We start from the raw sequence: 27,794 nt of genomic DNA, 5'->3' as shown, positions 1-27,794 counted from the left end.
AATCACAGGCTGCCCATTCATTGTATAGGCTTTTTTTTCTAGCACTGACAGCTCCCGGCTCTATGCCGCCTGTGTCCCTCGCAGCAGCCCCCCCTGCTCCCACCAGCAGCCCTGCTCTGTAGCCCCCCCCCCCCCCCCCCTGCTCCCCGGGTTTTTTACATGTGATAAATCGAGACGATTTATCACATGTAAAAAATGGCACATCAAGTGCCAATCTAATCAAGCTCCCCCGGGGAGCAGCCGGGGAAGCTCAGGGGGAAGTCGGGGGCGACTTGTCCTAAGGACAAGTCGCCCTAGTGTATGGGGGCCTTAACTTTTTCTATAGATAAAGCAAGCAGGAAAAATCCCTATCACCAGCAAACAAACCTGTTTTATGAACAATATGGCTATTGATATATTTGCCCCTATATGTATGCCCCTATCCTCTATTAAAAATATAACTGACTTATGATTTTAGGTTTTTCTGTAAGATTTTGTAACATTGCTAAGTTGTTGGAAAATGAACCAGGTTTCTTCTGTCAGGAGGTGCGTCTCAGCTGGGGATGCAATTCTCTGGCATTTTTTAAATCCCCACACATTTACTGACGCATCCAAGAGCGGCGATGCAGGAGTAGCAGTGTGGTTTGGAGCCGTGGTGCCACCGCGGGGCTGCGCAGTATGACCTCTGACCAGCGTGCTACACAGAGCTGCACTGCCATAGAAGGGAGCAGCTGGCAGCGTCTGAGCGGGTGCATGCACAGTCTAATCCTGAAATCCCGGGATTGGAGACTCCAATCCAGGGATTGAAATTCTGACAAGTTTAGGGTCTATCAGGGTCTAGGATCCCATCTATACTGATACTGGGATTGGCCACCTTAGTCTCAGCATGTTGTTTGTGGGTTTTTTTTAATAGGTTCTCAGCAAGTTATTTTCTACCTTATGCTATTTGCCTAAAACCCCATGCACACGGTGAGATATTGGCTAATGGGCAAATTTGACTAAGCAATATTGGCTAAGCAGTTTTGACTAGATACACTGGAGATTTTGACTAAGCGATTTTGTCTAACTAATAATAGTCTATGACAGTGATTTTCAACCTTTTTACCTTGCGGCACACTAAATAAGATTTTAAAATTGCCAAGGCACACCATGAAAGCAAAACACATTGGCCCCCACAGGAAAAAACGAAACCTATTGTTCCCCATATAAAAAACAATCACACTAGCCGCACAGGTAACACAAATAAAATACATTGGCCCTTTAAATGTAAAGAAGAGACCAGTAAATAACACTTGAACTGGTGGTGGCTGTAAACTAGTAAACTAGTATGGACATCTCTAGATCTGGGGGCACACTTGAGAACAGCTCAAGGCACACTAGTGTGCCACGGCACAGGGGTTGAAAAACACTGGTCTATGACCTAGTCAAAATTGCCTTGCCTGCGCAGTCTATCTATGCTGGGAGATACTGACTTAAGGGGTGTACACACGGAGCGATCATTCTAAGTGATTTTGACTACATAGTCAAAATTGCTTAGAAGGTTAGTAAGGGTCACTGTCAAGGTTAGACAAATTGCCCTATAATATCGCTTAGTAAAAAAGAGTTGCCAGGCAACAATATTTTTACTAGATCGCTGGCTGTCTAGTCAAAATCGCTGCTATTCACTGCTGAGGGCGAAGTTCACTAGGCGATCTGCAATGAATACCAAGCAAGTATGTTAATTCTAGTAATCAAAATCACCCATAGACAAATCGCTTAGTCAAAATTGCTTAGTTAGTCGCTCACAAACAAAAATCGCTCCGTGTGTACACCCCTTAAGTGTTGGTATTTAAGCAGGAGAAATACTGGAAGATTTTGGCTCACCTTCGAGGATATTTTCACTACCTAGTCAAAATCTCCTGCAAAAATCTCTCCGTGTGTACACCTTTTAAGAGTAATGTATTGTAGATATGACACTGCACTGCTGACTCATGTCTAACCTGATCTAACGCAATTACAGATGTCATTCAGAGACTGAATGAGATATCTGCACAAAGCAGGAATACAGGCTACCTAGAGAAAATGATAAGACATCTAAATGCTCAAGAACTCAAGAATGAACAACTCCTGACTACCATGAAACAACAAATAGACCTTTTACAAGCTGACTCAATGTAAGATTACCAAGATAATATTACTTTGGGGGTTTTCAGATTAAATGTACAAATTAAGGAACAAGTTCAATGTTTTGTTTATTTTGTCAAAATAATGTTTAAAGACTAGACTGAAATTCTTCCTCTTAAAAAAATTTAAATCTGTTGCTAGGATTTAAGATTTGCTGCTGTCCCCACTCTGGCATATTTTACCATTATTGAATCTGTAACATTATGCTAATGCTTGTAAAAACCCAACTTTGGTGTACAAGTTATGCATCTCAGTATGAGATACCCTTTGGGGCTGATTCAGTTCTGCATGCACAGGTCCGAATTCGGCCCTTGGACCCCCGGCGTTTCATGGGCGTGCCCACAAAAATGGTGGGTGCGCCCATAGAAACACTGATTCTTCACCATTAGAGCAGTACAATTCTGGAACTCATTGCCGGCAGGAGGTGGTTACAGCAGCTACTGTTAATGAATTGAAATCAAAACTGGATACATTTTGGTAACTAAGGGAATCCTATAAATATGACTTACTCAAGTCAGTAGTCACTGCGAACATATCCCAATATACATTCAGCAGCTAATGCATCTCAAAAGCCGGAGTTCTGAGAATATCAAGGTTTGGCACCTTGGAGAGCTGCTGAAGCCACTGAACCACCCCAGGAAACAGAGACTGATGCTCACTGGAACCCTCTGGGTGAGAAAGTCTCCTTACAGGACTTTGAGCGAGACAAGCAGAAATATATGAATTTGGTCCATGAAAGTGGTTAATGGTAAGGTTTGAGGCTTTGCCACCCTATTTTGTTTTGAAAAATGATTTACTATATATATATCTCCTGATGAAGTCCAGCCTGAATTTATAGGCATCAGAGACGAAACGCGTAGAGAGGCCTCTACCCAACCTTCATTCACACACCCTATTCACTTTATGTAAGTCTAATTTATTTTTATGTATATGCACTTATTAAAAAACTCCTAATTTTAATTTAACTGGAGTTATCCTCTCTCTTTGCAATCATCACTGCACAACATTGGAGCACTACTGTGAACTCACTTTGGGGACCATAAACAAAAGGTCCAATCTGGACAGCAGCCGGGAAGATCCTGGTAACCAGTATAACCAAGGAGGGGGAACAGCATTTTGATAAGCACTTTATTCTTCATTATACGGTACGCAGAACCTAAATTAAAGCCACATTGAATGCACTAACCTACTACACTATAGAGCGCCATTCTCATCACTTTCTAGTTTTTACCCACATTGAGACGGATCAACAAACGTCCCACTAGGAGAATTTTGGCGGCCGCCTGTCCTTCAGGACTGTGTTTTAGAGGGAGGAACGATCCTTCAAGAAAAGGACTAATTTTTCCAGATCTATATTTTCCACCGATAGGAAGAAGCATTCAGCCCATTCTTAGAAATCCAAGATGGCCACCAAATGGAACGCATAGTGTTCCGTTTGCGTTCAATCCTTATCTAAACTCTGCTTTTAAGCGGCACATTGTACCCGCCCACTGGGACGCATTTTGCGTTCCACCTTATGGATCACTTTTCCTCTGCTATAAACCTTTACTAGTTTTTTTTTTTTTTTTTTTAGATCTGGTATAACTAAGGGCGCAACGTCATTTCCGCCCTTTGGAACGCAATCTGCGTTCCACCTATAGGAAGAAGCACTCAGCCTATCTTAAGAATCCAAGATGGCCGCCAAATGGAACGCACAGCTTTCCGTTTGCGTTCCATCCTTATCTAAATTCTGCTTTTAAGCATTTTGCACATTTCTTTGAGGTCACCACGAGATGTATTTCTCGGTCCACGTTATTTCAATACCACAGGATATGTAATACAGTTGTATTTAGTAAGGTACACGGTCCTTTTAGAACCATTAACTCCCGGAAGTGATGTCATCACCAGGGTGCTATATATACACGCTGGCTACACAGGGCTGACATTCACTCTGGTGAAACCCTGCTGCTGGATACTTTTCTAGGATCCCTATGTAAGTAACTACTTCCAGTACTCTGCTATTTGTTACAAACTTGTTGATTGAACTGGCATATCTTTCTGGACTGTAATATGGTAGTAATACCAAGCCTATTTTATTATTAGACACTGATCAGATCATACATCAGATTTATCGGTTGTGAAAGCCATTTGAATTGTCTGCTGTGAAAATTCATTTGAATTGCCTGCTGTGATACTTAAAAGCCACATCTATTTGATTCCGGTATGCTATATCCCTTGTTTATAAGAAAAATCTCTTCTCATTATTATGAGGTTGGTTACTGATGGTGTTATATATATATACTTTAAAATTGTCTCTATATAGAATATTGAAAACCCACTGGACTGTTACATGAAATTTATATCTTCAGACTCTATCGGTATAGAACTCTTATAGGTATGTGCTGCTTGACAAATTATCACGTGGTGCTTCCGGAGTGGCTACAACTAATTCTTCCTTTAGGGGGTCACACCCTCTTGATAATTTTCTTCCCTCATCATGGTCGTTGTTTTTCATTTTCCATCTCTTGGTCGTTCTCCCCTCCTCCATCTCCTTCTCTTGTCCTTGATCTCTATCTTATATGAGACTACAAGTTTTACATAATTTTAAATGATTTTTTTCTGCATTGTTATAAACTTACAGTGTCTGCTGGCTATGATATCTGCCCCTGATGAAGTCAGGATCTGACGAAACGCGTTGGGCTACTCTCTACTGAATAGAACATTATTCATGTGAAGCTGTAAAGCATATGTGCCATTTTCTGTATTAAGCAGTTTTTATTTGTATGTATATATTATTTGTGATACCCCAATAAGGGATCTTTTTTACTTTTATATTAAACGGTCAAAACCGAATTGTTCTTGTTTAACATTGGATAGCGCCCTCTGGAAAACCCCCTTTCTTTCCATATATATATATATATATATATATATATATATATATATATATATATATATATATAGAAACCAGGTCAGTACCGGCACTCACGGGACTTAATAAAAAAGAGATGATAGACACAGCGGTCTGTGAAGCGACGTTTCGGTTTATTATAACCTTTTTCAAGCTTGAAAAAGGTTATAATAAACCGAAACGTCGCTTCACAGACCGCTGTGTCTATCATCTCTTTTTTATTAAGTCCCGTGAGTGCCGGTACTGACCTGGTTTCTACATTATTGTGTTCTTACACATCGCATGGCAACGGGGCCATTACCTACTTTTACTTATTCACTGGAGTGCCGACTCGAACTGTCTATCTATATATATATATATATATATATATATATATTTATATATATATATATATATATATATATATATATATACAGTTTTTGTAGATAGGCGGCACACGAAGAAATAAAACACAACGGCAGGTTTAAAGTGGATCAAACGTTTTCGATGTATTTAGTACATCTTCATCAGGATACATTTACAGAGTGAACCAAGTCAATAAATAGACTATCACCATATCACGTGTGGCTATCAGTCGCCACACACCGTGTCATAGCGCACCGTGATGATGCCTCCGGTGTACGGTTGCCATAGCAACCCGTTGTAAACAATGTGCAACCAATATGAAACAATAATTTTGTGCAAGAAATCAACAAGGAAAGGCATGAAAAAAATATATACAATATGTACAATGGACATACAACAAAAAAATGAGTTCAACTGAATAGAAATATATAATAGACGTATACAAATAGCAATATCGCTGTAATGCAAATAAGACATATTATAGTCAATAGTAAATGAGCCCAACGTCAGAGGCTGTATGCTGAATAGCAAAGGAACCGGTAACGCCGGTGTTAAGCCACAGAACATGTTACAAATGGCAATATGAGAGCAAACATGCAACAATAATATGTTAAGAGGCAAGTAAATCGCTACTAAAGTGTATTAAAGTCTGTTAGCCATGGATACTCACAGGAAGCAATACAAACCGGCTGTCTCGTTGAGACCCCGGGGTGCCAATGTGGAAAGCCTGTGTATCCAACGGGCCTCCCTACGTAACAAACGTAATGATCTGTCACCACCTCGAATATTGTGTGGTTCATGATCAATTATGGTATACTTGAGCATTGACAGGTTATGACCTTGTGTTAACCAGTGCCGTGCAACGGGTTGGTCGCTGCGACCACTGGATAGCGCTGCTCGAATAGAAGATTTATGACCCGCAATTCTCTCCCTGAGGGTTCTGTCAGTTTTGCCTACATAACATAACCCACAGGAACAGGTTATAAGGTATACAATGTATTTTGTGGTACACGTGACCCGATATCGTATGGGGATACGTTGTCCTGTGTGAGGATGAGGAAAATGTGTGCCTACAATCAGGGCTCTACAGACTACGCAATCAAGACATTTAAAACAACCAACTTTGAGACTGAGGAACATCCCCTGCCTATTGGTCTGTTCAGAGTTTGCCCTGGACATACCAGTGATATCTGTTTTTACCACCCAGTCACGAATATTCTTGCCACGGCTATAACATGGCATTATCCGTGTGTCTTGTAGTTTAAGATCTGGGTCAGATTTTATAATGGGCCAAATGTCCTTGGTGATTTTTTGTATGCCCTCGCTTTGTGTATTAAAGTGATTAACCCATGGTAGACGTTTTCTACTCAGGTCTTTGGGTCGTGGTATGAGGGTCTCATCCCGTGTCATGCTCAGTGCTCTCAATTTAGCCGTCTCTAGCAATGCTGTGGCGTAGCCCCGTTCTACAAAGTCAGAATACATTCTATCGATGTGTTTAATAGCCTGTTCTCGATTGGAACACACCCGGATGGCCCGTAGAAATTGAGAGTAGGGCAGAGAGTATTTGAGTTTTTTGGGATGGAAACTCCTGGCATGGAGTGTAGTGTTTCGGTCGGTAGTCTTGCGGTATAGTTCAGTCTGCAGTTGGTTGTCCCTAATACTGACAGCTACGTCCAAGTAGTTGACTGCTTCAGTCCCCATATTATAAGTCAATTGCACTGGGTGACCAGAGCTATTGTGTAAATTGATGACATGCTCAAACGTGTGTCGACCACCAGTCCAGATGACGAATAAGTCATCAATGTAACGATTGTACAGTAATGTATTAGTGCAAAAGACAGGGTTGGTTAGAAAAATGTCATGCTCTACCATGTACATATAGGCGTTGGCGTACGATGGGGCCACATTCGACCCCATCGCACACCCAGACGCCTGTAGGTAGTACCTACCGTCGAACATAAAATAGTTGCAAGTTAGGACCATGTCCAATAAGTCAAGTACGAGCCCTATGTCTGGTCCATTGTAGTGTGGATTGTCAGTAATGAGACGTCTGACAGCTTCTTTGCCATCTTCATTTGGAATGACCGTATAAAGGCTAGATATGTCCATACTGCATAACAGGGTATCATCAGGGACCTGTCCCACATTAGCAATGTTTTTTAGAAAAGATGTGGTGTCAAGAAGGTGTCTGGGATGGTTAATCACACAGGGCTGCAATAAGGTGTCTAAATATGTCGACAGTTTATGGAATAACCCATTCCGTGCAGAGATGATCGGTCGACCAGGCGGATTCTCAAGGGACTTATGGATTTTGGGCAAGGTGTAAATAATAGGCACCACGGGTGCTTCTGTGATCAGTGCCTTCATAAGTCCCTCTTGAATCACGCCTGTGTCAACTGCCAACTTAAGTCTGGTTTTAAGACGTTTCCCAAAGATACCAGTAGGATCAGAATCAAGCAATCTGTACACTCTGGTATCGTTCAATTGGCGATTAATTTCACAAGCATAATCGGTTAAATTCTGTATCACGATCCCCCCACCTTTATCGGCGGGGCGGATCACAATATCATTATAGCCAGATAAGTCATGCAATGCCTGTATCTCATTGGGGGTGAGGTTCTGAGACCTCGGCTTACCCGGTGCTGAGGAAGGTCCAATAATGTCTTGGTCAACCCGATACTCCAATAGTCTATTAAATGTCCGAATTGACGGGTTGGACGAGAGAGGATCAAACCTCGATCTCGGCTGGAGTTTTTGTAGGGGTCCAGGCAGGGTCAGGGTCTCAAGTGTTGTCGACGCAGTACGTGGTGTTTTGTTGAAATGTTCATGTAACTTGAGTTGTCGTCCCAATTTATAACGTTCCACTGACCACTGCATGGTGTTCAATTGGACAGACGGGACGAACGATAAGCCCAATCTCAGGACCTGCATCTCAGTAGTGGATAACGGGTGATCAGAAAGGTTGAATATCAATTCCTCGGTTGGCGAGGTGGTCTGCCGACTCGTCCCCGACCGCGTCCTTTTCCTTTGGCGTTGACCTCCGCGGCGGGTTCTGCCACGGGTTCGCCGCGTCCACGGCGGGTAGCTACCCCTAAAGGGGTCTGGTTAGTAGTACCACGGGCTTGGCGGTTGTCGTCCGATTCGCTGTTGGAGTTTGCGTCTTGTGAGGAATCAGTTTGCCACAACTGGCGGTAGTTTCTTGGTCGTCTTTGTTGGCCCTGGTATTGTCGATTTGGTTTGTTCTGAGCCCACAGGTATACTTGATTACGTTCGTAATCGGAGTTAACTTTAGAAAGTTTTTCTTTTTTAAACTGCACAAGGTCACGTTTATATGCTGCAACCTGTGCGTTCAATTTGTCCAACCAATTTGTTGAGGTGTCCTGTTGAAAATTGGACAGATGTTTCTTTTCAAAGGCGGTAATGTTCTCTTTTGCAATTGTCAGCTCCCTAGCTGATTCCTCAATGACAAGGAGGATAAGATCGTAGCTGCATTTGTTCAATACCGCTATCCAACGTCGGCAGAAAGCAGTGTTGAAGCGGCCGATGGTTGGAGCGTTTTTTATGCGGAAACCTCTAGGAATGCGTTTGTCCTTGTAGTACCCACTCAGTGTAATACCGTGGTACAGATAATCAAGTTCTTTTTGTTTCAGACGCACCCAATCTTTGTACAGATGGTTTAGTTGTGGAGGTTCAGAATCATCACAGAATGGCTGGTCGAAAAGGATATTCTCTGCTTCTGCTGCAGAAAAGTTAAGGGTCGTACCCTGTGTGGCAAGCGCTAAGTTCTCGGTTCCGATACATCCAGTTGGAGCCTCTGGTCCTTCGCTGGTCATAATTCAGTGAAACAGACGGCTGATGGTAATATGATGAGAGAATAAGTAATAGTAGTCTGGGTGCTTTGGTCCAAGAAACCCTGCGTCCTGCGGCCGTCAGGGAGACGAATATGGAACTGGCAGCTGGACAGCACTCCAATATACAAGGATAACCTTGCTTCGGTGCCTTCCAAGAACCTGTTATGGTCCTAATATGCAGTTTTTGTAGATAGGCGGCACACGAAGAAATAAAACACAACGGCAGGTTTAAAGTGGATCAAACGTTTTCGATGTATTTAGTACATCTTCATCAGGATACATTTACAGAGTGAACCAAGTCAATAAATAGACTATCACCATATCACGTGTGGCTATCAGTCGCCACACACCGTGTCATAGCGCACCGTGATGATGCCTCCGGTGTACGGTTGCCATAGCAACCCGTTGTAAACAATGTGCAACCAATATGAAACAATAATTTTGTGCAAGAAATCAACAAGGAAAGGCATGAAAAAAATATATACAATATGTACAATGGACATACAACAAAAAAATGAGTTCAACTGAATAGAAATATATAATAGACGTATACAAATAGCAATATCGCTGTAATGCAAATAAGACATATTATAGTCAATAGTAAATGAGCCCAACGTCAGAGGCTGTATGCTGAATAGCAAAGGAACCGGTAACGCCGGTGTTAAGCCACAGAACATGTTACAAATGGCAATATGAGAGCAAACATGCAACAATAATATGTTAAGAGGCAAGTAAATCGCTACTAAAGTGTATTAAAGTCTGTTAGCCATGGATACTCACAGGAAGCAATACAAACCGGCTGTCTCGTTGAGACCCCGGGGTGCCAATGTGGAAAGCCTGTGTATCCAACGGGCCTCCCTACGTAACAAACGTAATGATCTGTCACCACCTCGAATATTGTGTGGTTCATGATCAATTATGGTATACTTGAGCATTGACAGGTTATGACCTTGTGTTAACCAGTGCCGTGCAACGGGTTGGTCGCTGCGACCACTGGATAGCGCTGCTCGAATAGAAGATTTATGACCCGCAATTCTCTCCCTGAGGGTTCTGTCAGTTTTGCCTACATAACATAACCCACAGGGACAGGTTATAAGGTATACAATGTATTTTGTGGTACACGTGACCCGAAATACATCGAAAACGTTTGATCCACTTTAAACCTGCCGTTGTGTTTTATTTCTTCGTGTGCCGCCTATCTACAAAAACTGCATATTAGGACCATTACAGGTTCTTGGAAGGCACCGAAGCAAGGTTATCCTTGTATATTGGAGTGCTGTCCAGCTGCCAGTTCCATATTCGTCTCCCTGACGGCCGCAGGACGCAGGGTTTCTTGGACCAAAGCACCCAGACTACTATTACTTATTCTCTCATCATATTACCATCAGCCGTCTGTTTCACTGAATTATGACCAGCGAAGGACCAGAGGCTCCAACTGGATGTATCGGAACCGAGAACTTAGCGCTTGCCACACAGGGTACGACCCTTAACTTTTCTGCAGCAGAAGCAGAGAATATCCTTTTCGACCAGCCATTCTGTGATGATTCTGAACCTCCACAACTAAACCATCTGTACAAAGATTGGGTGCGTCTGAAACAAAAAGAACTTGATTATCTGTACCACGGTATTACACTGAGTGGGTACTACAAGGACAAACGCATTCCTAGAGGTTTCCGCATAAAAAACGCTCCAACCATCGGCCGCTTCAACACTGCTTTCTGCCGACGTTGGATAGCGGTATTGAACAAATGCAGCTACGATCTTATCCTCCTTGTCATTGAGGAATCAGCTAGGGAGCTGACAATTGCAAAAGAGAACATTACCGCCTTTGAAAAGAAACATCTGTCCAATTTTCAACAGGACACCTCAACAAATTGGTTGGACAAATTGAACGCACAGGTTGCAGCATATAAACGTGACCTTGTGCAGTTTAAAAAAGAAAAACTTTCTAAAGTTAACTCCGATTACGAACGTAATCAAGTATACCTGTGGGCTCAGAACAAACCAAATCGACAATACCAGGGCCAACAAAGACGACCAAGAAACTACCGCCAGTTGTGGCAAACTGATTCCTCACAAGACGCAAACTCCAACAGCGAATCGGACGACAACCGCCAAGCCCGTGGTACTACTAACCAGACCCCTTTAGGGGTAGCTACCCGCCGTGGACGCGGCGAACCCGTGGCAGAACCCGCCGCGGAGGTCAACGCCAAAGGAAAAGGACGCGGTCGGGGACGAGTCGGCAGACCACCTCGCCAACCGAGGAATTGATATTCAACCTTTCTGATCACCCGTTATCCACTACTGAGATGCAGGTCCTGAGATTGGGCTTATCGTTCGTCCCGTCTGTCCAATTGAACACCATGCAGTGGTCAGTGGAACGTTATAAATTGGGACGACAACTCAAGTTACATGAACATTTCAACAAAACACCACGTACTGCGTCGACAACACTTGAGACCCTGACCCTGCCTGGACCCCTACAAAAACTCCAGCCGAGATCGAGGTTTGATCCTCTCTCGTCCAACCCGTCAATTCGGACATTTAATAGACTATTGGAGTATCGGGTTGACCAAGACATTATTGGACCTTCCTCAGCACCGGGTAAGCCGAGGTCTCAGAACCTCACCCCCAATGAGATACAGGCATTGCATGACTTATCTGGCTATAATGATATTGTGATCCGCCCCGCCGATAAAGGTGGGGGGATCGTGATACAGAATTTAACCGATTATGCTTGTGAAATTAATCGCCAATTGAACGATACCAGAGTGTACAGATTGCTTGATTCTGATCCTACTGGTATCTTTGGGAAACGTCTTAAAACCAGACTTAAGTTGGCAGTTGACACAGGCGTGATTCAAGAGGGACTTATGAAGGCACTGATCACAGAAGCACCCGTGGTGCCTATTATTTACACCTTGCCCAAAATCCATAAGTCCCTTGAGAATCCGCCTGGTCGACCGATCATCTCTGCACGGAATGGGTTATTCCATAAACTGTCGACATATTTAGACACCTTATTGCAGCCCTGTGTGATTAACCATCCCAGACACCTTCTTGACACCACATCTTTTCTAAAAAACATTGCTAATGTGGGACAGGTCCCTGATGATACCCTGTTATGCAGTATGGACATATCTAGCCTTTATACGGTCATTCCAAATGAAGATGGCAAAGAAGCTGTCAGACGTCTCATTACTGACAATCCACACTACAATGGACCAGACATAGGGCTCGTACTTGACTTATTGGACATGGTCCTAACTTGCAACTATTTTATGTTCGACGGTAGGTACTACCTACAGGCGTCTGGGTGTGCGATGGGGTCGAATGTGGCCCCATCGTACGCCAACGCCTATATGTACATGGTAGAGCATGACATTTTTCTAACCAACCCTGTCTTTTGCACTAATACATTACTGTACAATCGTTACATTGATGACTTATTCGTCATCTGGACTGGTGGTCGACACACGTTTGAGCATGTCATCAATTTACACAATAGCTCTGGTCACCCAGTGCAATTGACTTATAATATGGGGACTGAAGCAGTCAACTACTTGGACGTAGCTGTCAGTATTAGGGACAACCAACTGCAGACTGAACTATACCGCAAGACTACCGACCGAAACACTACACTCCATGCCAGGAGTTTCCATCCCAAAAAACTCAAATACTCTCTGCCCTACTCTCAATTTCTACGGGCCATCCGGGTGTGTTCCAATCGAGAACAGGCTATTAAACACATCGATAGAATGTATTCTGACTTTGTAGAACGGGGCTACGCCACAGCATTGCTAGAGACGGCTAAATTGAGAGCACTGAGCATGACACGGGATGAGACCCTCATACCACGACCCAAAGACCTGAGTAGAAAACGTCTACCATGGGTTAATCACTTTAATACACAAAGCGAGGGCATACAAAAAATCACCAAGGACATTTGGCCCATTATAAAATCTGACCCAGATCTTAAACTACAAGACACACGGATAATGCCATGTTATAGCCGTGGCAAGAATATTCGTGACTGGGTGGTAAAAACAGATATCACTGGTATGTCCAGGGCAAACTCTGAACAGACCAATAGGCAGGGGATGTTCCTCAGTCTCAAAGTTGGTTGTTTTAAATGTCTTGATTGCGTAGTCTGTAGAGCCCTGATTGTAGGCACACATTTTCCTCATCCTCACACAGGACAACGTATCCCCATACGATATCGGGTCACGTGTACCACAAAATACATTGTATACCTTATAACCTGTCCCTGTGGGTTATGTTATGTAGGCAAAACTGACAGAACCCTCAGGGAGAGAATTGCGGGTCATAAATCTTCTATTCGAGCAGCGCTATCCAGTGGTCGCAGCGACCAACCCGTTGCACGGCACTGGTTAACACAAGGTCATAACCTGTCAATGCTCAAGTATACCATAATTGATCATGAACCACACAATATTCGAGGTGGTGACAGATCATTACGTTTGTTACGTAGGGAGGCCCGTTGGATACACAGGCTTTCCACATTGGCACCCCGGGGTCTCAACGAGACAGCCGGTTTGTATTGCTTCCTGTGAGTATCCATGGCTAACAGACTTTAATACACTTTAGTAGCGATTTACTTGCCTCTTAACATATTATTGTTGCATGTTTGCTCTCATATTGCCATTTGTAACATGTTCTGTGGCTTAACACCGGCGTTACCGGTTCCTTTGCTATTCAGCATACAGCCTCTGACGTTGGGCTCATTTACTATTGACTATAATATGTCTTATTTGCATTACAGCGATATTGCTATTTGTATACGTCTATTATATATTTCTATTCAGTTGAACTCATTTTTTTGTTGTATGTCCATTGTACATATTGTATATATTTTTTTCATGCCTTTCCTTGTTGATTTCTTGCACAAAATTATTGTTTCATATTGGTTGCACATTGTTTACAACGGGTTGCTATGGCAACCGTACACCGGAGGCATCATCACGGTGCGCTATGACACGGTGTGTGGCGACTGATAGCCACACGTGATATGGTGATAGTCTATTTATTGACTTGGTTCACTCTGTAAATGTATCCTGATGAAGATGTACTAAATACATCGAAAACGTTTGATCCACTTTAAACCTGCCGTTGTGTTTTATTTCTTCGTGTGCCGCCTATCTACAAAAACTGCATATTAGGACCATAACAGGTTCTTGGAAGGCACCGAAGCAAGGTTATCCTTGTATATTGGAGTGCTGTCCAGCTGCCAGTTCTATATATATATATATATATATATATATATATATATATATATAGAACAGGATCATAGGTGCAAATGGATCTTAAAGGAAACCCGGGTTTCCTTTTAGATCCATTTGCACCTATGGTCAAAATAGAAATCTTGTACTGATATGCAATGATCCATTTGAAAAAATCTTTGTAAACGACTCAGAACAAATGTATTTTAAATTGTTTTATTATTTGGAATAAATACATTCTGTATTGCTTTTACTTATTTGTGGACTGGTGAAACTACACTCTGAGCGCACCTCTACATCTCCTGTTCTATCTTCTACATCAGACTCCCATTAGCGGCGGGGTCTTAGAGTAGTGCAGCCAACCCATAAGCGCAGGATTAGGTCACAACCCCTTTTCTTTCCATATATATATATATATATATATACAGTATATATATATATATATATGCAAGGTTCCTTATGCGCCTACACGCAGCTCCAATAAGGCTGGCGGCACTCCAACGGTACAGGTATACAGGGAAACTTTTTTTTTTTTTTTATATTGCCATGTGCCTACGTTTCAAGACCTAAGTCTTATCATCAGGGATTGTATAAATAAATATAAAGTGCTGTGCAAGAAACCTAAGACCTGTTCTTTCTTACCTTAAGTAGTGTGTGTGATCAGTGCTGCTGCGGGAGTCCCGGGCATCTGTGTGCACCGCTTCCGGCTGTTGCTGTTCCGCCTAGCTCTCGCTGTTGACGTTACATGGCAACGCTGAAAGCTTGTGCTCCACTCTGGTCCCGGACTGCCTATATGTGACATGAAAAACAATTTAAGACCAGCTAGAAATGCACTGGATAATAAGTGTAAAAAGTGCCTCAAAACAAAACTGCTAACTACTGTTGGTGCTATACAGTGCTGTAAAAAACTAATATGTACGATTATATATCAATTAATTAATCAATCAATTCTCTTATTTCATATTGGCTACCTGAAGTTCAGGTGCCCAAACCAAAAGACATCTGTATGGAACTCTCTTTATGTATAAAGATACAACCCAAGCTGTCCCAGCGCTACAGAGGCTGATAGCGTCATTGGCTGATGCGTCTCCATGGAGGAGGGGGGACCCCACGCCGTTTTTTTTTTATTTTTATAAACACAAATTCGCACATTACATCAAATTCGCCCATTTTCATGCCTAAAAATCGCACATTCTCATGCCTAAAAATCTCCCATTATCGCACTTAATCGCACTCTTTTTTTCCGGAATACGCACCTCATTAAATATGCGAATTCGCGGCATAAAAGGCGATATCAAAAATCGATAGTGGATGAAAAATGTCACCCAGTTTGTGTAGGGAGAGATCATTGGCAGCTTGTTTTGTGAGGGCCCAAACAAATCAATTATTTCACCCACAACGGTGAGGTATTCAGAATAGACTAGAAATTTGTGGAAATGAATGTTATTGGGGGTTAATAATACTGTAGGAACAATAAATACACCAAATGTTGTGATTTTTGCTGTTTTCATGATAAAAAAAAAAAAAAGCTAGATCCAAAACCCGAAAAGTGTCTGGTGCACATCTCTCTCTCTCTATTATATGTATGTATGTATGTATGTATGTATATATATATATATATATATATATATATATATATCCCAAATGTTCTTTTTCATTGCTCTACTAAAAGGTTTCTGATCGTACATGTTTTTTAACTTGCCTTTACAGAAAAAGAGGAATTAGAAGCCGGCACAGTGAATCCCCAACCTCTCAGAAAGTAATAAAAGGGCCACCTCTGTTTCAGCAGCCATTCATTCCATTCTACGGAGGAGGAAGCCTGTCTTCAGAAATCAGGTAAATGATTGCACTTAATATAGAAGGTAGATAGATTAGAGAACTCCTCCAACTATACACCCAATCTTTGCCTTGCTGCTGTTCCTCTTTGTTCTCTCATTTTTTTCAATTCTTAACCCCCCAAAGTGAAGCAACACAGAAATGACACCAGCAAAGCCTAGTTTGGTGTTTTTTCACAATAATCCTATTCCATTTTATCAGTAACACTGCTAACAGCTCCCTAATGCCTCCCCATACAGCTGATTGGAATGATAACCCTTTGAGTGCCAATATCTTTGTGAGAGATGCGCAAAATATGTGCTAAAAATGTGCTCTGCTTAGTCAGTGAACCTGCCCACCTTGCTCTGCCCATTTCTGCTCCTCGGCCTGCATCTCAGCACTGGAAAGTACTGGGTCCTGGCTCTGGGAAATGTTGCAGGATGGAGTGTAAGGTCGTGGCTGAAGGACTTTCTTCTGGGTCACCGGTACACTATTGAGTGCTTTCCTAGCCCATGTTAGCAGGGGTGGATTTAAGGTTCAGGCCATCTCTAGGCACAGTGTCATTGGCCACCCCTCCTTACGATGGTATTTGCAGGGCTGCGAATGGATGTGTACAGGTACGAAGGTAAAGCACTAGTAGGAAGGGTCAGGATTAGGCTGGCTTAGGAAGCGCATCAGTGTTATAAAGCGCAGGCCACATGGTGAGGGAGCGCAGCAGTGTGATAGAGCACAAGCCACAGGCTGAGGGAGTGTGTCAGGGCCAGATGTATCAAGCTTCAAAAAGTGATAAAATGGAGAGTGATAAACAGCCAGCCAATCAGCTCCTACCTGTCATGTTACAGGCTGGGTTTGAAAAATAACAGGTAGGAGGCTCCTACTAGGAGCTGATTGGCTGGTTGTTTATCACTGTCCATTTTATCACTTTTGAAACTTGATACATCTGGCCCGCAGAGTGAGGGATTGCATCAATGTGATATAATGCAGGCCGCAGTGTGAGGGAGCGTGTCAGTGTGATAGAGTCCGTGTGATAGACCCCCCCCCCCCAAACAGAGAGGAAGATGGGGGTGTCTTCTTGCTGGTGGGCGGCGGCCTTTACACTCTTTTGCATGGCTGCCGCTCATCCAAACCTTTCACTGTGTTTTCTATCTTCAGGAGCTGTAAACGCTCCCTCCTCTTCTGCTGTCAAACTGCCTCTTCGGCTCTTGCGCAGGCAAATATTAGCCAATGATGTATGGCCATCATAATGCAACAGAATGACTCATGTATGATTAAAAAAACATACAACATATAATTATTTCCCAAAGCGCTGAAGACATCACTAGTCAGTATCAGTAGATAATTCACAAACAACCAATCACAATTGATTAGTTAGTACTGGGTTCATCTGTCATCCTCTTCCGCTACCTGACTTAATGCAGCTTTCCCAGGCATTTGCATCTTTGTCCCATTCTGCATGTATTCACCGTTGCAAGCATAAGAACATTCTTACTGTGTCAGACATCAAAGGCAGAATCAAGCAAATCTTTGTTTAATATATATATATATATCTATATATATATAGATATATATATATAGATATATATATATATATATGACATGCATGACTAACCTTATTTAACAAATCTAGTAGAAGATACATTCAATCAGGCTCAAAGGCGTTTGCTATGTCTTTGTAATACTGTGTAGACTATTTGGTTATTGAACTGTATTTAGTATGGTGTTTATGTGTGTAAATAATATTTACTGCCTTAAATATACTGTACTTTAGCAATTAAAACATGATTCCAATCTTGCTTTATGTCATGATTCCTTGTTTCCCATGTACACAGTGCATTGCGCATGACTTACCTGCAGAATGGCGGAAATGATCAAATGATCTTGGCGCATTTACAAGATCTTCTGGCTGAGGCACAACTCATAGAGCAAAGAGAGAAACGTGGGCGACACATTCGGAAGAAAACTAAAAGTAGGTTACATTCCCGTTATTTTATTCATGAGAGCTCTTATAATATCTTTTAAACAAGGTATGATGTATGAATTTAAGACTAATTGCATGGGTGACAGGCTTTTCTGGATGAATTATATATGTTTTCAGTCAGGTCACTGCCCATTACTGTACAAATGTCACAACACACTAAGCAGCTGTGTAAAACGTCATTTTTGAATATTGAAAATTTTTCTAGTTCTGATTAGAGGTTTATAAAATCTTATAAATTACAGTTACCTCATTTTTTTTTTTTTTTTTTTTTAAATTTGGGCTCAAACTTGCTGTTATTAGTGGTTCACTTAGATTCTCTCTTTCATTATTCTCAAATAAAGTGAACACTGATCCCATATGCTTTTCCTGATTTCTCAGAGCCAGAGCTGTTTACTAAATTAAACAATAAAAAAGAGATTTATGAGCTTGATTACCTGCTATTACACAGCTGCTGCTGCTACTGTGTATGCAGTTCATTTTTTTATGCAGCAGTTCACAGAGGCCTCTTTTGTAAACGAAATTCTCCTTGTGGCGTCTGTGATCTACTGCTGCATCAGAAGAGGCAGCATCAGATCATCTGCATAAACGTCAGCCATCTGAGTAACCCTCTGGTTACTTTTGATGGATGACTGATGGGGCCATTGGAGCCAAGTCCAATGATGCAGCCCCTGGCCCCAGTCACCTAGAAAATGGGGCCAATATACCCACGCTTTCTAAAATTCACACACCTTACCCCCCAAATGGTTGCAGCATGTCAATACTATGAATATGGGGCCTGATTCAGACCTGCTCCCTGGGTTGTGAGTGTTCACAGCCCAGCGAGCAGGTAACCATCGCCCCCTGCCCCGCCTTACAAGGGTATTTGTAGGGCTGCGAATGGATGTGTACGGGTACGAGGATAAAGCACTAGTAGGAATTGTCAGGATTAGGCTGGGTTAGGGAGCGCATCAGTGTAATAAGGCACAGGCCACAGGGTGAGGGAGCGTGTCAGTGTGATAGAGCACAGTGTGAGGGATTGTGTCAGTGTGGTATAATGTGGGCCGTAGGGTGAGGGATTGCATCAATGTTATAGAGTGCAGGCCGCAGTGTGACAAAGCGCATCAATTTGATGGAGCACAGGCCACAAGGTGATGGAGTGTGTCAGTGTGATAGAGTGCAGGGTGATGGAGCGCGGCAGTGTGATAGAGCACAAGCCTTAGGGTGAGGTAGTGCACCAGTGTTATAGAGCACAGGCTGCAGGGTAAGGGAGCATGCCAGTATTTTAGAGTGCACATCGCAGGGTGAGGGAGCACGTCAATGTGATACAGCGCAGGCCATAACGCGAGGAATTGAGTTAGACTGATAGAGCGTAGGGTGAGAGATTACATCGGTGTGATGGAGTGCAGGGTGAGGGAGTGTGTCATTGTGATAGAACGTAGGCTGCAGGGTGAGGAAGTGTGTCAGTGTCTTAGAGCACAGAGTGATGGAGTGCAGAGTGAGGGATTGCGTCAGTGTGATAGAGCACAGGCCACATGGTAATGGAGTGCATCAGTGTGATAGAGCACATGTCGCAGGGGGAGGCAGCGGGTCAGTGTAATAGAGCGCAGGCTGCACGGTGAGGTAGTGCATCAGTGTGATAGAGCACAGGCCGCAGGGTGAGAGAGTGCATGAATATGATAGAGTGCAGGGTGAGGGAACCCGTAAGTGTGATAGAGCACCTCACTGTGATAGAGCGCAGGCCATTGGGTGAGGGAGTGCATCAGTGTTATAGCGCACAGGCCACAGTGTGGGGGAGAGCATCAGTGTGATAGTGCGCAGACTGGTGTGGGAGTGCGTCAGTGTGATAGAGCACAAGCTGCAGGGTGAGGAAGAGCTTCAGTGTTATAGAGCGCAGAGTGAGGGATTGCGTCAGTGTGATAGAGCGCAGTTTGTGGGAGTGTGTCATTGTGATAGAGTGCAGGCTGCATGGCGATGGAGGCATCAGTGTGATAGAGTGCAGAGTGATGGAGTGCGTCAGTATGATAGGACGCAAGGTGAGGGATTGTGTCAGTGTAATAAAGCACAGGTCGCCGGAGGAGGGAAAGCGTCAGAGGGATAGAGTTCAAGCCACAGGGTGAGGGAGGGTGTCAATTTGTTAGAGTGCAGGCCGCAGGTTGAGGGAGTGGGTCAGTGTGGTAGAACTCAGGGTGAGGGATTGCTGACCCTGGTAAATGACTCAGGAGTCTGAAGGGCCCGGTTAAATGTTCCAGATGACCTAGGCTAATACACATGTATCTCCCCTTGTAATGCTGCTAAACACATGTGTATGGGCGTTTAGGGATTCCCCAGTCATATTAACCAAGTAACATACCTCCCAACATTTTCAATCTAAGTATCGGGATGTTCACGCAGCGGAGATGTCACGACCGCAAGCCATGCCCCGTATGCTATCACTGTGGGGGCATGGCCAGCACATGCGCACAGTGTCTACTCACAGAAAACGGATGGACATCGGGCATGACTAGGAGCGCTCAGAGCACCAGCCATGCCCCCCAGAAATGAAACAGGGGGCATGTCTTTGCAGTGGTGGACATTTCCATGCCTCTTTTCAGGATCGCACGCAGCCTGAATTGTTCAAAGTTGGGAGGTACTGTATGATAAAACCGGTTATGGTACAGCGGATCGATACTGCGTAGATCAACCATGTTATGGTCATTAACCCTTATTCAAACCCATCTAGTTATAGTGTTCATTCTAGCACCCGCCATCTTTGAAATCCCATGCACTTCCTGTTCCCTGCCTGGAGTGTCACTGTCTGCTGTGGTATTTCTATGGGTTTTTTAATGGGGTTTTTTTTGTGTTGAATGTCACAGAGATCCCGGCACGCTAGTATAATCTCACTCTATGTCCACTTGGATAGTAAAGTATGAACCAAGTCGACCTGTGACAGTCCATAATATGTAGTAACTGCAAATACTTGAAGGGCCAAATGTAATGGGTGTGAGAATCAGAAAGGGCCAGATGTAGCAAGCTTCAAAAGTGAAAAAGGGGAGAGTGATAAACAACCAGCCAATCAGCTCCCACCTGTCATTTTTCAAACCCACTTGTAACATGACAGATAGGAGTTGATTGGCTGGCTGTTTATCACTCTCCATTTTATCACTTTTGAAGCTTGATTTATCTGTCCCTAAGTGAGAGATTTTGGGAGAGTTTTCCCATTTTTTTAAAAGTGGAAATCATTTACACTTAAAAAATCAGGTTGATTTTTCCATGTAATTGATTGCCGCTTTAAAATCTGCCAAAGTCTCTCACTTTCTGATTCTCACGCCATATTACATTTGGGCCCTAATTCTGGTCTGATTGCTCATCTGTGCGTTTGCAGAGGGGAGCGATGTTTCACTACTGCTCATGCACATAAACTTTTGTGCACATGTGCAGCATCTTAGTGTGAACGTGGGCGGCGAATTGATTATTCGCCGTCACGTTCACACCTAGCAGTGCGGGTGTGGGGAGGCGGCCACGTGTAGCGTCCATGGGAACGCCCAGCATTTCATGGGCGTTCCCACGAAAATGTTGGACGTTCCCATGGAAATGCACCGGTGACACGGGTGCCAGGGGCAGGCAGCTGACGTCACCGGAGGTCAGCTGCCCACCCTCTTCCCATACAGGGGCGCCGCCAGAGAGTGTCTTAGATCTGCGAGTGCTAGAGAAATCATTTGATGGTCAGTGACCATTGAATGATTTCTGCCCTACTTGCAAGCTGCGAACGGATGTTTATGCAAAACATCCAATCACATGCGTGCGGGCAAAATTTAGATGACCCACAAAGCTGCATGTCAATCAGCTTTGCGGGTCAATCAGAATGAGGGCCTTGGCCCTAAATGTCTTAGATTAATGTATAGATATTACGGTACTTGCTTCCTAGCAGGGCGCTTACTAACATAGCTTAGTGTGCTATTCTGCGTTGGAAAATCGCATTGCATCGCATACCATCTATAGTGCTGTGCGATGTGTGCGATGTCCATGTTAACTGCACATGAGTGCTTATACAATGAAATATTGCATAGGATCACATGGCACCAAATGTGATGCGATATTTGATTGTACATGCCATGAGATGTGATGAGTGCTTACAATGAGATGTGATGATGCTTACAATGAGATGTGATGCTAAGTCATGTGATCATAGTATGTGATGTGATGGGTGCATACAATTATAAGCACCTGCACCTACGCCATTGTTTAGCATCAACCCCAGTATCCATGCCACCCAGAAGCATGGCGAGCGCAGCGGAACGTGTCCTCCGACCTTTCATACCCCACTATCCACGTCGGCGTGGAGTTGATGTTAGATAATGTGGCGAGCCACCGAGCCCCTGGCGAGCGGACGCGGATAACTTTACATGTATTCCGCGGCCCCTCGCTGCGCTCGCCACACTTCGGGCTTGGTGGCTTGCTGCGCTCGCCAGACTATCTAAAATCAACTCCACGCCGAAGTGGATAGTGGGGGTATGAAAAGGTCGGAGAACGCGTTCCACTGCCGCTTGATACGCTTCGGGCTGGCGTGGATACTGGGGTTGACGCTAAACAATGGTGCAGGTGCTTACAATTGTAAGCACCCATCACATCGCATACTATGCGCACATCACATAGCATCACATCTCATTGTAAGCACCACTACATCTCATTGTAAGCACTCATCACATATCATGGCATGGGTGCTTGTACAATCAAATATCGCATCGCACACATCGCATGGTAAAAACGTACCATGCAATTCGATGAGATGCGATTTCACTACGTTTGCGTACATAAGAAATCTGGGCGCCCTGCTAGGAAACATGTACCGATATTACTACCCCTTAGCTGTCTATTTATATGTATCTACCTGACTTGTTTTTTTGCTTTTTTAGAAGGATATGCCACTACAAAATTCAATCTAAATGATAAACTAATTACAATTGAAATGGAAAATCAACAATTGGAGGATGAACTCTTCAAGCTTCAACTTCAAAGGCAAAAGAATAACAGGCTTCCCAAGACAACAAATGGAGGTACCATTCTGATTATTTTCAAACAGAAAGTTCTTACAAAAGACTAATATAATTTATTACAGGTATTGTTGTGTCAGCAGGTGAGCAGTCAGTATATGATACCATTTTGTATACCTATAGTTGAAGTTATCATACATTGAACGGTTTTTTTTTAACCCAAATTACTGCAACATCAGTAATGTTCCTAGGTTATAAAAGGACAAGGCCGGAGGCAGATTAAGCATACCTCTCAATTTTCTAATCCGTGTAATTGGGAAACCCGTGCGTGCCCAAAATGTGGGCATGACCTATGCCAGATGGGGGTGTGGCCTCGCACGGATCCTGCAGTCGCAAGCCATGCTCCCATTTTCCGTCACAATCGGGGCATGGCCAGCACTGTGGAAGCTGCTGGCCATACCGCCAGCCCCCACCTGTCCAGCATCCCAGGTTTCCAACTGCCTCCCTCACCATGGGACACTACCAGTCCAGGAGGGACTGTTCCGTGAAAATCAGGACAGTTGGGAGATATGTATTGAGGAGGGTGGGAATCAAAGAGGACACTGTACACTGGGCCCATTTCTGTCAAGGGTCCCCCGGCTTTTTTAATGTTTTATTTTAAAGAAACAAATTTTGGCATGTACGGACATCTGAGCTGATCAGCACAAGCATATTGTTAATGATCCTGAAGTGATGTGTAGAAAGGGTTCCATATACCTAATAGTTTCCATTGGAGCTGTCTGTTGACCATGAACCAACAGATTGGTAATGTATTCATAAAGAGATTAACAAAAGGTGTAAGGTTTCTGCCAGAGTATATTTACATCTAGTGACTAATGCACAATAATGTTTTACATAATATACTGTGTGCAATTAGGGAAAAGGTTGCTAATGTACAAAAGAATGGGCTAGGCATTCTCTTGGTTACAGCTGATTAAGTAGTACATTTAAAGAGAAACAAAATAAACTGAACACAAAAAGTGCACATTAATCCTGCAATGTTAGCAGTCAATAAAACCTTTACAATCTCATTTTTTTTTATATTTTTTAAGTGCAGACACAGGACAACACATTGATGATGTCACCAGTCATGAAGTCATCCGCACTATGTTGTTGCTAAGCACCCAACACTTCTACTTAGACCAGTCACTTGTGTGATTGTTATAATGTTACAAATGCTGGTCAGCTGCATGTGCAAAACAAAATTTCAGCCATGTCGGGATCACCAGAATTGTGATGGTGAAATAGTGATTCTCCTGACCACATGCCCCTTCAAGGATATTAATCTGTATTTAAGTGTTCATCCATAATCAACATTTGCTCAACACAGTTCAAGTTCATCCCAGTTGCCCAGAGGCAAGATAAATATGGAAAATTTTTGGAAAAAAAAAAAGAGAAAGAGTGTGCGTGGTGAACAAGTAAGAATATACATAAAATGTAACTTTTATTTAGTTATTGTTAAAAGGCTTTTGCGAAATATTGACATAAAAAATACATGAAATGACATAAGACGGGGAAATTAAAAAGGATATATCCTCACACAGGCCCTTATTCTGATCTAAGCGGTAACGGCCGCATGCGGCCGTTCCGCCGATGTTTTCGCTCTGCGCATGTGCAGAGGGCACTCTGCGCATGTGCAGGCGAAATCGCCGCACAATTTTTTTTACCGCCGCAAAGGGGGTGGATAGGGGCGTGAGGGGCTACTTAGCCTCATTTCCCTATGCATACGCCCCGCGTTTCATGGGCGTTCCCATGCAAACGCGGGGCGTACGCATGGTAATGAGGCTGTGACGCATGTGTTGGGGGCGGCCATCTGACATCGCCGGATGTCAGCTGCCCGCCCCCATACATGCTTTCACACGGACAAGTGTCCGTGAGGTCTATGGGTGCGGGAGCTGGTGGAGCGTGCGGCCCTGCCTTCGATGGTCGGTGACCATCGAATGCAGGGGGCTGCTCCAAGATGGTGGAGGCGTATCCCCCGCCATTTTCATGCGGACCGCCACATGTCCGCGTACGGACGGCCGTGGCGATCCGTATGGAAGGCGGGGATTCGCCTGCACGGTCGGAGCCGCATATGCGGCTCCGGCCGTTCCAAGCAGAATAAGGGCCACAGTGAGTTCCCCCTGTGCTAACTTCCCCAATGATTGTTTCAATTTCTATCTGGAGAGCGTTACTTGTGATACAATGTGTATCTACTTTAACCTTCTGCTGTATAATAAGGCAGGGAAATGTATGGCTTCATACAGTGGTTACAGCGTTGGGCGGACACAATTCTTTAATACATGGGACGGTACATATTACTTTGAGGTTCAATTTTTTTGTGCAGAGGGTAAGTGCCTGCTGCGTATGATTTTACTCCATCGAGCCGGTCTGGCGCAGTGTACGGACAGTGTTCCGACACTGAGTCACCAAACCGCTCAGAGGGGTAACCGTTAGTCGCTGGTTGGCTGGAGAGGTTCGGGGTGCGAGGATACGGCACCTCCGATACACCGTCCACCCTGGATTTAGAGATCAGCGGTGGTTAGTGCCATACACACCCCTGTTCTAACTGTGCGGACCCAGTGTCGACTGGCGTCCGTGGTTAACGCTCAATTTTAAATGATACACAAATCAGAAATGCATTCAAGGGGGGAAGGGGGACACAGACACTGCGGGTGCAATGGTCTGCGTACGCTTCGCAAACGAGCTTCCTGGTGACTCAGTGTCGGAACACTTTCCGCACACTGCGCCTTACCGGCTCGAGGGAGTGAAATCATGCGCAGCAGGCACTTACCCTCTGCACAACAAATTGAACCTCAAAGTAATATGTACTGTCCCTTGTTGCAAATCATGTATTAAATAATTGTGTCCGACCAACGCTGTAACCACTGTATGAAGCCATACATTTCCCTACCTTATTATACAGCAGAAGGTTAAAGTAGATACACATTGTATCACAAGTAACGCTCTCCAGATATAAATTGAAACAATCATTGTTAGCACAGGGGGAACTCACTGTGTGAGGATATAATATCCTTTTACTTTCCCCCAGTGGCGGATTCAGGGGGGGGGCACCCGGGCACGTGCCCCCCCTGTCATTCATTTTGTAGATGAGGGCCAGAGCTTTCCAAAGAGCCCAGCCCCATGTCTCTAGCCCCCCGGGAACCGGAGATATCGCCTGGTAAAGCTGTAACATTTTTTCCCCATAGGATAATATGGTAACCATCAATTCCGACTACCACCCGGTTCCGACGGATGCCAGTTCCCCCCGCTGGCATCACAGGAGCTTGTGGTTGATGTCATTCAATTCCAAATAGCTGGGCCTTCAATAAGATACCGGGATGGTTCATATTGGTCAATCGGTTCCAGAGATATAGCGTGTAAATCGTTTTTTTTATTTTTGAAATGTAATTTCATGGCTGTTCATATTCTTTGAGGGCAGATTACTCTGGAACCAAACGTTCCAGTTTCACTGGACCAAAATCATTCAAAGCCCACTCAAAATTTCTTCAATATGATACTTGTCTCATGTAAATGAGTCAGTTTAGTTCCGAAGATATAGCCGGTTAAGGGGCAGATGTATCATAGCTGCGCGATAAGCGCAGCTATGATACTTCCTGCTTCGCCTCAATAGCGAGGCGAAGCAGGAAGGGACATCGACAAGATGTATTAACATCTTGTCTGCCGAAGCGGGGGGAGCGTTAACTCCCCCCTCCGGCGATGTCCCTTTCTGGAGATAGCGCATCAGTTAATACTGATGCGCTATCTCCTGTCCCCCGGCCGGCCGCACTGGGCATGCGCGGGATCTCGCTGTTCACGCGAGATCCCCAGCGCAGCCCACAGCTGACAGCAGGGACAGCGCTGTCCCTGCTGTTTAGATAGGGCTTCGCCAGCCTGATGCTGGCGAAGCCAAATCCGGCTTCGTGCGGAACGGTCAGCGATGCTGACCGTTCATACATTCGGCCTGCTATCATTTTGATAGCAGCGCCGATATGGACAGGGGAGCATAGCGCCCCTGTCCATTACCGCACGCTAGCTCCATCATACATGGGGGAGAAGCGGTATCAGTGCACATAACGTGCGCTGATACCCCTTCTCCCCCATAACGACGGATAATACATCTGCCCCAATATGAGATAACTGGTTAAAGGGAGGGGAGGGGTGGTTTTCTCTCCCCCTAACACCAGAAAATGCAGGGACTAGGCTGGTGTAAAAGGGGCCAACCTGGGAATGCATTTTCTGGTGGGAAATGGGTATTATTTCAAATAGCTGGGACCTGCAGTGCTCGGAATACAGCCAGGCTCTGCCACTGTCAGTGGCTATCACTTCTGCCTGGCGGCGGCTGTCCCCCATTTACCACGAGCATGTATTCCCCGTTGGCAATGAGCATGTAATCCCACATGGCAACGAGCATGGAACCTCTGGCAATGAGCATGGAACCCTTGGCAATGAGCATGTAGATAAGCAGCACTTACTGTATGTAGCATAATGTTTAATAGGCATTATGGTGTTTGGCATAATACATAATGGACATCATGCCGTGTAACTTAACGTGCAATGGACATTATG

General features: G+C 44.1%; 1 protein-coding gene across 1 annotated transcript in view; it reads left to right on the top strand.

The window, feature by feature from the left end:
- LOC146027720 (coiled-coil domain-containing protein 17-like) overlaps positions 1–27,794 on the top strand; it is a 58,270-nt gene that overhangs the window by 18,336 nt on the left and 12,140 nt on the right. The window contains exons 4-7 of the mRNA XM_083158278.1: positions 1,979–2,132; positions 16,176–16,301; positions 18,110–18,246; positions 23,130–23,270. Coding sequence (XP_083014404.1) covers positions 1,979–2,132; positions 16,176–16,301; positions 18,110–18,246; positions 23,130–23,270 — 558 coding nt within the window. The remainder of the gene's footprint in view (positions 1–1,978; positions 2,133–16,175; positions 16,302–18,109; positions 18,247–23,129; positions 23,271–27,794) is intronic.

Source organism: Crinia signifera, chromosome 1 (genome assembly GCF_055691185.1).
Source record: "Crinia signifera chromosome 1, ASM5569118v1, whole genome shotgun sequence".
Taxonomy (NCBI): Eukaryota; Metazoa; Chordata; class Amphibia; order Anura; family Myobatrachidae; genus Crinia; species Crinia signifera.
This window is presented reverse-complemented; position numbering and strand designations above follow the sequence as displayed.